The sequence below is a fragment of the Cydia fagiglandana genome, chromosome 18 (genome assembly GCF_963556715.1).
Source record: "Cydia fagiglandana chromosome 18, ilCydFagi1.1, whole genome shotgun sequence".
Taxonomy (NCBI): Eukaryota; Metazoa; Arthropoda; class Insecta; order Lepidoptera; family Tortricidae; genus Cydia; species Cydia fagiglandana.
In genome coordinates this window covers 16,215,810-16,231,557 of record NC_085949.1, presented here as the reverse complement: position 1 = coordinate 16,231,557, position 15,748 = coordinate 16,215,810, and the positions used below count along the sequence as shown (strand labels likewise).

At 37.6% G+C, this 15,748-nt stretch overlaps 1 protein-coding gene and 2 long non-coding RNA genes across 3 annotated transcripts in view; 2 read left to right on the top strand and 1 right to left on the bottom strand.

The window, feature by feature from the left end:
- LOC134673411 (cell growth regulator with RING finger domain protein 1-like) overlaps nucleotides 1-15,748 on the top strand; it is a 114,937-nt gene that overhangs the window by 63,051 nt on the left and 36,138 nt on the right. Inside the window, exon 3 of the mRNA XM_063531394.1 lies at nucleotides 13,771-13,906. Within this exon, the coding sequence (XP_063387464.1) occupies nucleotides 13,771-13,906 (136 nt within the window). The remainder of the gene's footprint in view (nucleotides 1-13,770; nucleotides 13,907-15,748) is intronic.
- Nucleotides 813-2,641, top strand: LOC134673296 (uncharacterized). The gene is made up of 3 exons (XR_010099454.1): nucleotides 813-1,145; nucleotides 1,268-1,455; nucleotides 2,529-2,641. It is a non-coding gene; the product is annotated as an uncharacterized LOC134673296 (long non-coding RNA).
- Nucleotides 2,483-3,751, bottom strand: LOC134673295 (uncharacterized). Its single transcript, XR_010099453.1, has 2 exons — nucleotides 3,177-3,751; nucleotides 2,483-2,630 (listed from the first exon to the last, which is right to left on the bottom strand). It is a non-coding gene; the product is annotated as an uncharacterized LOC134673295 (long non-coding RNA).

Here is a 15,748-nt window from a genome sequence, read left to right as displayed (position 1 = left end):
CAATATCTAGACAAGCACATTGTCTACATTTCTAACTTTTTACATGTATACTAAGTTGATAGATAATATCGTAATTTTGCAATATCAGCTACTCTAATTCTGTATTTACATAATAATTCCTGTTTTTACGTTCACCAGAAAGCAGCTGTTCCAGATTTCTAAAAACCGAATATTGTGAATAAATTAAAGTGTTATTGAATATGTTAAAGCTTTTTGTAACTTTAATTTTATATTTACATAGTTATTTAGCAAACATTGAAAATTTAAATATGGCCGAACGCTCCACCTAAAATTTTCTAACTTTTTACATGAATGTTATTTAACATGCTTACAATAACATATCAAAAAAGAAAAAACTTTAATGTTATCAAAACCCATTTTTGTTCCACCGCTGGTCTATATGTATTAGATTGCAATTTATTGGCGTCTGGAGCGTGTCTACATTTTATTGACCTTCACTGGTTCTCGAATCAGTCAATGTTTGCTCGGCCGAAACACTTCCGCGTAGTTCGTGCATTCTTTGACCCAGCTCTCTTTGTTCTTTTGATAAGGTCTTATTTCTAAAGATGCTAAGGTAAACGAGCAGATGAAGCGGCCGATGGTAAGCAATTCCTCGCTCATGGACGCCTGCAACACCAGTGGAAGACGTTTTTTTCTTGGTTAGAAGTTGAAGGTCGTACCGGTCCGGAAATACCGCGGGCGACCAATCATTCATTCATTCTACAGTTTAGCTGTGCGAGGCAGAAAGTTTCTGGAGAAACGCGCACAGTTGAGGACTGCCAACCGTCTAACAGCCGTATTCATAAAAAATCCTTAAATGAGGAATGATCAGCTTATTAACTAATCCACTGTTTAGGCTTAATAAGCCGTTGATAAGAACCATGATTTATAAACGTTTATTAGGGGTTTCTTAACTAATAAGCAGATTAGACGCGTTATGTTGGCATCTTGGCACATAGACAAAAAATGGCTGAACATTAATTTAAAAAAAAAGTTTGACAGCAACACTAGCGGTAAATCGTAAAATCCTGAACAATGCGATGTACAATTTTAACCAGTTTTCTGGGTTATTATATATTAAAATAGCCTCTGCATCACAAAAACATATAAATAATATTGCACGGCTGGAAATTTTACAAAACTTGGTAAGTATAACCACCTATATCATAGGCTGATAATCAGACATGTCTCCTTTTTAAAGTTACAAGTACCTAATTATGAGTTCTTTGCAAGCAATATTGATAAACCTATGTGTTATTGGTTATAGTTTCAATATATTGTGAGGTAAAGAAGACGGAGTCAAGAATTGGAGAAATCACAGCAAGAAATCGCCGCAAGCCCGCCTGCGCGCCATCGCCACCGTGATACCACGGATTCCAACACATTTTGTTCTGGTGGCGAAACACGAACGATATTGACACTATTCATATCAAATGATCGGTGAAGATAAATCAGGTGAGCAAGGTTTGGTTATTCATTTTTATATTTTATATGAGCCTAGAGTGTCCCACTGCTGGCCAAAGGCCTCCCTCCTCCCTTTTCCCTTTCCACGTTTTATTCATTACTTAACGTAAAATGTGGTAGTATTTTCATGAACATACACTCGACACCCAAAAAATTAACGGCCTCTTCATTTTTAATTTGACATTTGATTTGACTTACTATCGGTGTTTTCTAGAAGAGCAGAGCTAAGCTAGTTAGGAGCTGTTTATAATTAGAATTAGTGGATAACATACTTAACCAACCACGATGGAACCAATTTATCAGTGAAGTGGCGATTTATCTTCAAACCTTTTTTGTTTGGCTTGGGCGCAGAGTTAAGCGCTTGCAACTAGACAGTGACAATGTTTGCAGTGAAACATCTCAGCCAGTAGCCGCATTAAAAGGCAAACTGCACAATTCATAATGAGGCAGAAATGTTCATTATTCACAGGAGTGTCGCTGTTGGTAGGTTATGTAATTTAAAACCAACATAGATATCAATATGATTTTTACATAATGTTCTTATCAATCATAACACACCTGTGTAGGTTAATTATTTGTTTAAAAGTATATTAGCATTTCAATCCATAACTTTGTTATTATTATTATTTATTCATTTATTTAAAACTTTATTGCACAAAAGAATAACTTAATGTACAAAAGGCGAACTTAATGCCATGAGGCATTCTCTACCAGTCAACCTTAAGGCCAAGCAGAAAATATTGTTGTAATATTGTATAATTTCATTTTTTCAAACTACCATTGCCGGCAAGAAACAGTGTAGGTACACTAGGTACAAGTATGTAACTGTGAACAAAACAGACATGTATGTAATTCTTAAGTTCTGCTGTGAGATAGCTATGGTATTGACAAACAACAACAGAATCTCTGCCTGGATGGAGATCCATTATTCCATATAGATGCCACAACAATATGGAAATTATTCCATATCGCCATATCCATTAGGATGTTGTACTTAAACTAAAAATAAAAGATGATATAGGTTGATTCAATGAATATATTAATTGAAACTGTGTTCTTTTCAGGTTGTGAGTATTCCATCATCAGCTATTGTCCGGAGCTGGCTACATAATCCGGAGGCCACACTGTTCTGGCATCTAACCAGCCAGCAAATGAAGTTGGTTGTACTGAAATAAAGAAAAAAATATTAACTAGTTTGATGATTATAAAATGTAATAAAATTGTTATATTCAAGTGGGTTGTTGGATTTCCCTAAATTAACACATGAAATATGTTGATATGTTATAAATCTTATAATAAAAATATCAGTTTAAAATACATGAACTTGTTTTATTTATCTATCACCATCTCAAAAATTAACTCTGCTCAGTGTGGACTTTCAACACAGAACTCAGTATTCAGTGCAGTGGCAGCGTTAACAGTGCATAGAAATCCAACCAAAGTAGGCCAACCATAGTTTATTTTGATAGGTATATTATATTTTAGTGATAATGATACCTACAAATTGGAATATGATATGTCCCACAACAAAGATACCTATATACCTGCCCATACTATTCAATTAAGTATCTTCAGTATTGCTGTGCCCTTACAGGGTCCTATGTAATATGTGCGCAATTAATACCTTTTAGTTAGAGCTTGAGAATACCGTGATCTTATAATGAATCAACGTTTTATGGCAGGTAATGAGTATGTAAGAAAAGTATACTCACGTCTTTGCGCTGTAGTAGTTTTCATTCTTTTATGATAGGCATATAGGTTGGTGAGGTGCTTTATCCGACGCCGGTGCCCCAGTCGTGATGTCTAGTCTTATGTATAACAGCTCGTATCGCATAAATTGCTTGCATCTTGATGAATCCGACACACAATCATGCAAACAAAACAACTCCTAGCAAAGGCGCAATATCTAGGTTTCCCGCTATTTGCGCACTATATCTAGGTATATAATGGTTTATCTCCTTATTTACACATATTAAACCACTCATTTATTAAATTTAGAGGTTTTTTAAACAAAAAGAACACCCAAATCACTAAATTACGATACAAGTCTCATCTACGTTTGCACGAATTTGTGAAATGCTGTCTTGTCAAAATCAGCTGTTTTGTGACCGCCATCTTGTAAAATAGCAGATAATAAACAGATAAAGAAGGGTCCTCGGCTCCGTAACTTTCCGAGGATTTAATGAAGAGATGATCAACTGTTTAGCGCTAAAAAGTGTTTATGAATCACGTTTTGTGACATCCGGTTATCAGCAACTGATGATCAATGCTCTAACTGTTTATGAATACGGCTGTAAGACTCTAAGGCCCACTTGCACCATGCCACTAACCCGGGGATAAGCGGTTAAACCGTTAACCCAGTGTCAAGTTGTACTGGTAACCATGGTAACTCCAGGTTTAACCGGTTAACCCGGGTTAGTGGAAGGGTGCAAGTGGGCCTAAGTGGTGAAGATGGAAATGCGGAAAGAATCGGCGATGATCCGAATAATTCCTTGTTAAATACCGTTAAATATATATATGTATATCTCAGCTGCTGAGAAAAGGCTAAGCTTATTAATAGTATTCCTGACTATACAAGTATACATGCGATAGAAAATATTGCATTTTATGAGCATAATTTGTTATTTTGATAGATTTTAATTCGTTCAAACTACTTTCCAAACAAAGTTACCTTTTTTCAACGTTCTTAAGTGTAAATTTACAACATGAATGGTAATGAATCGCGGCGTATTAGTGGCGAGCCGCAGCTGCGGTTAGGGCTCCGCTAATGGCCCCAGGCTCGTTACTGTAATGGCCGCGAACAAAATCGGAGAAGCCATTTTGAATCCGAATTTATGATTGTCATTTTCATTAACTGTGAAATGAGTGAAGGCCGAACGGGATAGTCTTATTATGTATCTTTCGGTAGGAGTAGCAGCGAAAGCGCTATTATTGTTTGTCCTTGTAACAGTTTTACCATTTTTTTGATTCCCCACCGTAAATTTAGTATGGATTACGGTGGGCAACAAATAAATTCGACCAATCATAGTGTCGCATTGCGTATGTTTTGTCCCTCACGGAGGCACGCGTATACCACTTCTATAGGATCCTACCATCTATGTCTACCGACTTCCTCCTTAAAAAGTTTTTGGCAAAAATTTCATTTTTGGTACAAGCTTTTATCGCCGACTGTACTTTTTTTTCCACAGGCAACTAATACTCATCGAGACAATTCTAAGAACCCCAAACACAATTAGGTTGCGTTGTTTCATCACAGAGTCCCTATGGCCACCTCCTGTCTCCATCATCAGATCAGCTCGATGGTACCATAATATTGCATTGTCATCCGATGTACTTACACATGCATGCAAAATTTCAGCTCAATCGGAAACCGGGAAGTGGATCAAATTTAACTTACAAGATTTCATTACACACAGACAGACAGACAGAGAGACAACGGTCAGGTGAAAGTAAAATAAAAGTTTGTAAAAAGGTTCATGGGTTTAAGCGTGAAGGGGTAACAGATAGTCTTTCCATTAATAATATTAGTATAGGGAATATAGGGAGGTGTACGTGTACCGTAAATAATTGCATTTTCTTTTTCCATCGTTACGTTTTCGCAAACCAGAAACCACTTCCAAAATTACGCAGCACAACAGTTTCATTTGGTGACATCTACGATATATTGGCCGTTGAAACTAGAGCACACCACTTTAACCGACCCCGAGCAGTGCCAATTGTCGACTCGAAACTAGCACAGATTGCACGCATCGTACTTTGCGATGCGAAAATAAATAGGAACAGGTACTTCCGACACAATAAGTAATAGTACTACCGTACAGAAAGGACACGTCCTACAAAACCGAAGTTTGACAGCGATTAAGGGCCACCCCCACATCTGGCGTCTTTCGAGCGTCGGCGTCGGCTGCTCGACGCAACGTGGACGCAACTGCGCAGCGACGTCATTTTCCATAGCGCTGACCAGACGCCGACGCTCGAGGGACGCTAGATGTGGGGTGGCCCTTAGGGTCGAATCATGATACTCCTTTCTAAGTTATGGCACTATCCCTTTCGACTATTTAGGGTTGTCAAAATTCAAGTAATTATCTGTGGTCTTACACGCCAAGGCGCGTCAAGTTGTGGCAACCCTAATAATTGCTCGGAGCGATGCTGAGCCGGACGGAGCCGAGTTTGCTCGAAGTCAGAAGTGTCTCCATTTGGTTACATTTCACTAAGGCTTTCATCAGCTTTCAAGAAATGGTAGGTAACATGTCTAAAACGGTATAGAAAAAAAGGTAATCTCATGTCAAAATAGTTGTGTTCAAATCATTAATGTTTAACAAGTTATAATAAAACATATCAGTGAAATAATAATGATCAAAGTCAAATGGCGTTCTAACGGTTTTAATTTTAATCTTCCGTCGAAAGATGGAGTAAAGGATGTCTATTTCAAATTCTCTTTGCTATAATTCGATTCCATCACTTTAATGGCTCCTCTTCACGATGGGCCAACGCCCACCACTGCAAGGGACGCAGCCATGCGGTAGAATGAGATAGCAATATCACTTGCTCCCTCTAACGCATAAATGCGTCCCTTGGAGTGGCCGGCGCTGGGCCATCGTGTAGAGGAGCCATAACAAAGTACACTAACTACATTTACATTAACGTATCGGCATCGCACCCAACCCCAATTAACGTAAACCAGACAGCGTAGGTATACTAAGGTATCAGACATAACAAAACCTTTTAGCTGCAAACACTGCCGGAAACGGACGACCTTTAGGTGACGGCCGCGCCTTGAGGCTGATTTAGATTGATAGTAACTGATGTAGAGATATATTCGACGTCTTAGTTTAATAATGATTTGATTATAAATGCACTGCGAACAATTTAAAATGTTATTGAGAGTTTTAGAGTTCAAATAGGGTCACTATTTCTAGTTTCTCACTTCAAGTGAGACAACATAGGTATGGTTAGTAAATTAGTAATAGTTTGTATTCTTGGCATAAAGAGTCATTCTATGGAACTTGCAAACTATGTAAACAAACCGCTATATTGAAATTAGGGATTTACTGATACCGATACGATATATCGGCCGATATAATCGGCAGACCGATATATCGGCATTGCCGATTTCAATTCAGCCGATATTACAGTTTGAAAAGCGCGCGAAACGAATGACGCTGCTAATAATTTGAATATACTTTGTTTCCATAACAAATAACCCTCCTTTTGCGTTGCCGTAGTCGGGTAAAAACTACCTAAAGTGAACTATAATTACTGATTTGGATTTACTTTTGCATTGATTGCTTGGTGGTTACCTAAATAAATGTTTTCTTTGATTTTGATTTGGCATTTTTCTTTATTAGTTTTACAGTTTTTCACACTTCACAAAATCGAGTGTCTATTAATACATATGTATGTTTTATGCATAATAAGTATATAATTCCTTATTTGTTATATCTATTTGCTAACTACTGTGCCATTGATATCGGTATCTGTATCGGTATCGCCGATTATTTACTTCAAAAATCGGTATCGGTATCGTATCGGCAAAATCATGTATCGTTACATCCCTAAATTGAAAATTGTCTCTGAATTATGAATTTACTAGTGACTTTTGTTTGCAAAGTTAGCAAGTTCCATAGAATGACACTTTAGCGGTGCCATTTAAGGTTTTACCGAAAAAAGTGACTGACCTTAAGGGTCCGGTTTTCTTTTCGTATGGGAGCTTTTCACTACATAGCGGAAAAATACTATACACTATCGCAAGCTTATGCTGGCAGTGAATATGTAAAATAAGAACTTAATAACATAGGATATGTGTTTTGTAACCATTGATTTGATAGCTGTTCCGTGTTGAGGTGTTCCGCCATTGTGCCAAAAAGAGCAAGGGCATCTTAACCAAATTAGGATGTTGACATTTTGAGCACAAGCAACATTATACCAATGGTTGACCTACCTTGACTTTTGATAAAAAACCGGGCAAGTGCGAGTCGGACTCGCGCACGAAGGGTTCCGTACCATAATGCAAAAAAAAACAAAAAAAAAGGAAAAAAAAACGGTCACCCATCCAAGTACTGACCACTCCCGACGTTGCTTAACTTTGGTCAAAAATCACGTTTGTTGTATGGGAGCCCCATTTAAATCTTTATTTTATTCTGTTTTTAGTATTTGTTGTTATAGCGGCAACAGAAATACATCATCTGTGAAAATTTCAACTGTCTCGCTATCACGGTTCGTGAGATACAGCCTGGTGACAGACAGCCGGACAGACGGACGGACGGACGGACGGACGGACGGACAGCGAAGTCTTAGTAATAGGGTCCCGTTTTACACTTTGGGTACGGAACCCTAAAAAACATTCACAGTAACAAAAACAACTTCCTATTATTGAAGTGAAAACTTCTTCAGCGGCGCTGTGCACTTTTTGAGACGGGGAAATTTTTTAAAACTCGAGTCTAAATACAATGTCGCTGAGTTTTCATTTCTGCCGGCACTCCCGGAGTGCACCCCGTTGTTTTTATGCAGAGCAAACACTTACTTGTAATGCCATTATTATTGTCTATTAGTGATGACATTCCTAGTACGTTTGGTAGAGTCTGTGCGGAAAGAGAAGAGTCGTGGGATTTGGGGGCGCGCCAGTGCTATTTTATGGTTTTTGCTATGCTGACAACACTGGTCACGTGATTATAGTACGACACTAAAGGTCATGATACTTGTATCCCTTTTGTTCCGGTTTTTTACCACGGCTTACTAAACGGAGCCTGGTGGTGGTGTCGGCTCATCAAATCAATCCTCTGATTTAGCGCAGGCACTAGTTTTCTTTTTAAAACAAACTCTTGTTTTTATGTCTCAAAAGTGACAGTGCGATTGACAAAACTGCTAAAACTAGTTAAGAATCTGCCCAATACAAGTGTAATTTTAGTACCAAACAAGATAGAGTCTCATTTTTGTACTACCTAATCTGTGCAGTCCAACAGTTATTTTAATACAAAACCGGGTAGATCGGGTAGAAATTGGGCATTAGAACTGTAATTTTACTATCTGGGATATATTTCACCCATTGTAAACTTGACTTGTAATGTATGTGTACATTATTCATAATAAATATGAATATGAATAAAAATAGTGCATAAGTAGGTAGGCCTTATTGGGATATGTCCGGTTCTCTCATCTCACGATATTTTACTTCGCCGAAAAGTCTGCTAAATATGAAATACTTATAATTTCGTAACTAACAGAACCTAGTAAACGAACTTACAAATAAAGAAATATTTTTATGAAAAAGTTTTATTCTTTGTAATCGAAGTCTGAATTAAAATATTCAATGTCACTTATGTTTGAGCTAGCTTCAGAACAACCAGGGACTGATGTGAGGAACTGGATGTGCTTGAATCCGGCACGTAGATTACGAATTCTTGCATATCACCTACTTAGCGGTCTTTTATTCGAGATACCGTAGGTACTTTTACACAATCCTGAAAAAAAAAATACATATAAATATGCATAAAATGGTAAGTATCAAGACTATTTGTCAGTTATTTTAAAAATCATGAATGACCTGCATATTTATGAAAATTAATATATTTTGAATGAATATACTTACCGATTATGAACCGGAGACAAGTTACTTAGGGGGCTTATTAAATAGGTAATTATTTAATATTAAATACAACATCAATACCCTCGAATAGCGGAAACACGTTCCGCGACTTTTTGTAAGTCGATAGTCGGCTTTTAGCCGTTTTCTTCCCCCTCACAAAACCGAACAATGTTAAATATAATTTTTCTTGTGGTTTTATGTACGGTTTCATCGTGTTATGAAAATATTTTATACATAAAACTTGCGGTTTTTGTTAATAAAGATATACAATGACAAAAGTTTGTTTACTTTTTACAAGACAGGTGTCAAAGGTTTGATTGCCATATAAAATTTAAAATGTTAGTTCCCGTTTCTGCCACGACTCTTCTCTTTCCGCACAGACTCTAATAAGATTTAGAATCTCTCTACATACTTGTCAATATTCTACAATCTACATCATTACTAGGGTAGTTTTAATTATTATTTTCCTAACCATTTAGCTTAGTTACGTACTGTTGTAGTACGTCTCGAAGAACCAAAACCTTTTTCGGTTGCGTCCTAAAATAACACGTAGACCGTTACGCGTAGACTAATATAAGTCTGCAGCGATTTTGATAGCACACGCAGTGCAAGTGTCATTTATACGTCATAATTTCATAGAAGTTTGACGTATTTGACGTTTAAAATAAACACTTGCACTGCGTGTGCTATAAAAATCGTTGCAGACTTCTCTTGGTTTAACTATATTCTAAATTCGACCAAGGGGATTGAACCCTGGTCAAAATGTAGGAAGCGTGTTACCAATATTTTCAATAAATTACCAGACGCACTTAGAAACGAAGAACTAGACTCTTAGTCATACGTATTATGAAAACAAAGCTGCACTTTAAGGTGGAAGCAAGCCGCTTTGCATGGTGATAGTAGACACCAAAGTAAGCGATTTTTTCCGAAGCACCCAAAAATTCACCCCTTAGGAGCCGAGATTTAGCGAGGTCTATTAGGAAAAAGAAAAAAATTCCACAAGTTTCAGGGAACAACAAATATTGAAAAAAATTATATCATTTGAAAGAAAATCACTTTTTTTAACATAAAAAAAATAAATACAAAATCTTTTCAAACAATATTAGTGTGAAATTATTAAAAAACATTTTTTTCTCTTTTGCGCTTTATTCTTGCAAATAATGTCTTCGACTTTGAAGAATGAATATATATATATAATATTATATTTAAGAAATATGTATATATAATATTATATTATATTATATGTACCCATATGTATGTTAGTATATTATGTATGTATAAGTAAGTATATTATAGCAATATATATATTTGAAATTGTATGTTGTTCAACATAAAAATGTATACTTAATAGTTAATTTTTCGTACTTTTAATTTTTCTTGCACCTATTACTACTTGTTCTCTGTTTGGCCCAAAGGTTAACTGGTAGAGAATGCCTTCTGGCATTAAGTTCGCCTTTTGTACAATTTTTACTGTGCAATAAAGTTTAAATAAAATAAATAAATAAATAAGAATGTCTAAAAATAAGTATTTTTGGTTAAAGTCAAATATATTTCTTACTAAATAACGAAAACCGCATCAAAATCGGTTCAGCAGTTTTTGAGATACAAGTTTCAGAAGTTGGCTTACTTTTATTTATATGGGATTTTTCGTCTTACATAGTCCAAAAGGCGAGTAAGTCGTAGTAAATTATACGTAAATTAGAAGGTACTTAATTTATCTACATTAGGGATATGTATATAATATATATTTATATGTGGAAAACGGACATAGTCACCATCTTACATAAAAAAGGAGATATATCGAAGCCGAATTTTCGCCCCACCAGCCTCCTTTCCCATACGTACAAACTCTTTGTAAAAGTTTTATGCAACCGCCTAACTTGTATCCTCTATGAATACCAACCTCCCGAGCAGGCTGATGTCCGGAGCGGATTCTCTACAGTCGACCATATACATGCGGTAAAGCAGTTAATGGAGGAAAGTCACGAGTACAACCGGACCCTGTGCATGGCCTTCGTAGATTACGAAAAATCCTTCGACAGTGTCGAGCATTGGGCGGTGTTTGACTCTCTCCATCGCTGCTCAATCGACAATCGCTACGTGGATCTGCTCTAGGAGCTATACATATATACCTCGGCAACAATACAAGTTTGGCTTTACAAACTTACGAGTAGTAACCCAATATCTATCGAAAGGGGATATCAGTTCAACTAAGTTTTTGACGGCAGTGCTAGACGACGTCATAAAAACGCTTGCATGGGACAGAACTATCATCAGTATCAATATCCAAGGGTCTTCTTGTCACACCTGCCGCCTTTTTTGTTTGCCGAGTCCCTGGAAGATGCCTTGAAGCATGGTTGAAAGCCATGCTTCTTTGAATAGATCTTAAGCTGACTATGTCCAAGACTAAAGTTATGACGAACATCTCTAGATTCGATTCCAACCATTACGGTTAGGAACGAAAGACAGGAGGTGGTCGAGAAATACGTGTATCTTGGATATATTCTATCATTTGACAAAACACATCAGCAGAAGGAGATCTCCAGGAAAATCCAGCTGGGTTGGGCGGCATTCAATAAACAAGCGGACATCCTCAAACCCGTTAACATTCCACAATGCCTGAAAACTCGCCTCTTTAACCAATGTGTCCTACCTACCATGACCTACAGTGTCGAGATATGAACGCTCACTAAAGAGGCTGTGTATAAAATCCGAGTGGCACAGAGAGCCAAGGAGCGCGCCATGCTCGGCATCAAATTTCAAGACCGAGTGAGGCAGGTCGAAATCCGACGCCGCACCAAGATGCAAGACGTTGGATGCGTCATCACCAAACCTAAATGGAGCTGGGCGGGACATGTTGCCAGGCAGAGTGATGCCAGGTGGGCCAAAATGTTAACGGAATTGTGGCCGCTTACAGACGAAAGAAGTGCCTGGCGTCCGTTGGCTCGTTGGGTGGACGACATTCCGAAGATTGCGGGTCACTTCTGGATGAGATTGGCTCAGGACCGGGATAAGTGGCGTACTCGAAGAGAGGCCTATGCTCAGCAGTGGGCGATTAAAGGCTGATATGATGATATTATATATTTACAAGAAAAAGATTATTCATCTTCAGCTTCATTCACACTGGCTAAACTGGTTAAACTAGAGGATGAAATAAAAAAGAGAATAAAATGTAGATCTTTTTACAGATAAATATACTTTATATTGAAAAAGCTATATTTTTATAAAATTATATGTTATTATACGTACTTTAATGTACCTACTAACTTTAAAACTTTGATTTGCCCAATATTCGGTAGGGATTACTTAAAGTACTAACCCTGCTTTTAAACACAATGCCTCATAATAAAATTTGTTTAATGAATTTGAAGATATATGTATAAATGTTTATATAATACATAGATAAAGGTGTGTTTTATATTAATAAGAAAAGCACAACATAGTTAGAACTTAATACAGTACTTAAAATTAGTCATTAATTATAAATCGTCATGTCAATAAAACTAGGCCAATTTCTGGATCATGAATCTTATAAACTACTTAACCGATTTTGATGCGGTTTTCAGTTTCTGATAAGAAATATGTTTGACTTTATTATTAAGTACTTATTTGCAGACATTTTTCAATGTGGAAGACACTATTTGAAAATTAAAACGTAAAAGGTATTTTTTTAATAATTTTACACTAACACTATATTTCTTTAATATATTTTTTTTAATATTTTTTTTACATCAAGAAAAGATATAGTCTTTCGATTGACACCAAATTTATCTTAATCGGACGATCCGTGAAACTTGTAGATTTTTTTTTCTGTTTTTAACAGACCTCGCTTTTTCTCGGCTCCTAAGGGACGAAATTACGGGTGCTTCGAAAAAAATAGTTTTATTTGGTCTCCACTATTATCGTGCAAAGTGGCTTGCTTCCACCTCAAAATGCAGCGTTACGGCAAAAAAGCTCCATAATTAGTATGACTATCTACCTTCATAAGAATTCTAAAACAATTACTTATCTCAAAATGTTATTATACTATTACTGAATATTTTGATGACAATTTAACAAATTCTAACTGTAACGACTTGACATTTAACTAATTTTTACTATTTAATTTGTTATCAATGTTATCATTCTAATTTACTATAATAATAATATTTGACGATAATTATGATAAATCACTAATGTTAAATATTTATTACCAATTGATTATTATTATAGTTCCACTGCAACTACCAATTTAAACATATCTTGTTTTGTATAAATAAACTGTTTAGTTTTTAACTAGTTTTTAAGACAGTTCTACGCCCTTGCAGGGTGACCATGTACCAAACCTATATGTAACACCTTTATATCCATGGTTTTTCGCATGAAATAAATGAAATGAAATGAAATATTGATATAGTACATAAATTCCTGTGTTGCATAAATCAATTTATGTATAAGTTATCGCTCCATGGATCTACCTAGCACTTTGATGTTTTTTCCTCTACTTAATAGTACCACTCCTTCGCTTAGGAGGTACGTAGGTAAGGTAGGGTAGGGCGGCAACCTATTGGCTATTTGACGTGGCGGGTGAAGTGCAAGCAAATGGGAAAATAATATTAACTTTTATAGAACGAAATCTCCATACTCTGGCCAACTAGAAAATTTAGATACCTAACTGAAAATTTTGTGTTTTTGTCTTACAATTACATACTCGTATTTAAATAGTCCTTACTTTGTTTCAGGCGTAAGCAGCGTCGTGTCATCCACAGTGCGCTACTACCACGCAGCCTGGTGGGGCGCGCCAGTACGAGAATTACACGCAACTCTGTGGGGCTCTCTACCACAGATCCTCGCCTCGCCGCACCTCAGCTTCACCAGGTAAAGTACTACAGCGTGTCATTCACAGTGCGTTACTACCACGCAGCCTGGTGGGGTGCGCCAGTGCGAGAATTACACGCCACTCTGTGGGGCTCCCTACCACAGATCCTCGCCTCGCCACAACTCAGCTTCACCAGGTAGAGTACTACAGCGTGTCAGCCACAGTGCGTTACTACCAGGCAGCCTGGTGGGGCGCCCCAGTACGAGAATTACACGCAACTCTGTGGGGCTCTCTACCACAGATCCTCGCCTCGCCGCACCTCAGCTTCACCAGGTAAAGTACTACAGCGTGTCATTCATAGTGCGTTACTACCACGCAGCCTGGTGGGGTGCGCCAGTGCGAGAATTACACGCCACTCTGTGGGGCTCCCTACCACAGATCCTCGCCTCGCCACAACTCAGCTTCACCAGGTAGAGTACTACAGCGTGTCAGCCACAGTGCGTTACTACCAGGCAGCCTGGTGGGGCGCCCCAGTACGAGAATTACACGCCACTCTGTGGGGCTCCCTACGACAGATCCTCGCCTCGTCGCACCTCAGCTTCACCGGGTATAGTACTACAGCGTGTCATCCACAGTGCGTTACTACCAGGCAGCCTGGTGGGGCGCGACAGTACGAGAATTACACGCCACTCTGTGGGGCTCTCTACCACAGATACTCGCCTCGCCGCACCTCCGCTTCACCAGGTAGAGTACTGCAGCGTGTCATCTACACTATTTAATGAATTCTATACACATTAATGTCTTCGCTTAGAGTAGGCTAATAGGTAAAACTGTTTATGAAAGTAATTATTCATAAACACCAACCAACAGTTAAGCTAAGCCTACTCAAGGTTCTACCTTTGAACACGCGGTGAGGCAAGAGGTAGGTACTCATATCAGGGCCTAAACAAGGCAATCGTTTTTATAGAAAACGACCATCAAAACTTAATATTTAATTAATATATGGAAATGATTACGAGACTATTCGTCGCATCTGTTATTCCGATACATTATTACTTTTCGGTTAGCGTTTGTCCACAAAGGATTGTCATCTTAGCTACTGTATCAGAAATGCGCTGATCCCACTATATACAGTCTGTGGCCTGTAATACGAACAAAAAATTTTACTGAAGGCTGTACTCCTCATACTGACCAACATTTGTTCAGAAACTTTTTAAAATAACTTGTGTTTTGATTTTTAATACACTTTAAAGTTTATTCTAAGACGCAATGTATTGCGAATTTTGTTATGTTTAAGGCGTGACAAGCAACGTCAATCACAATGATATGGAGTGGCGATGGCGTCCATTGAAGATAATATTTATTTTTTATGTAAAATAGGGACTCTAAAAACTTCATAATTTTTAAAAGTTGTTGAACAAAAGTGTCCCTGTTTGAGGAGTACAATCTATTTTTTAATTACATATTTGCTCGTGTTACAGGCCACACCCATTATAGCCTTTACAGCCTATTTTTGATATCTTAAAATATCTAGGTCTTTTGGCGCCGAAACCTCTAGGTTGTACCGCATAGGCCTATGCCTAATCAAGGGCATCGACGCCCTAAAATTGGAGCGGCGGTGAGAGGTACTTAGTATCAGGAATGTGCCGGTCCCACTTCCGATAGCCTTCACAGTTTCTAGCGTTGACGCCTTTTTGGGTGATTTCAGACGCGCCTATAAGCCCGTTTATGAAAGCGCGTGTAGGCGCGTATGCACCAAATGTAGCGTAATATATAGCGCGCACGGTTTGGGTTCATTAGAAAGATTCAAAAAGTACTTATTTAGAGGCAGTAAAAGCGTAGTAACAAAAAAAGTTATTATTAAACTTTCGTTGACAGGTGTTAAAGTTAAACATCACGTC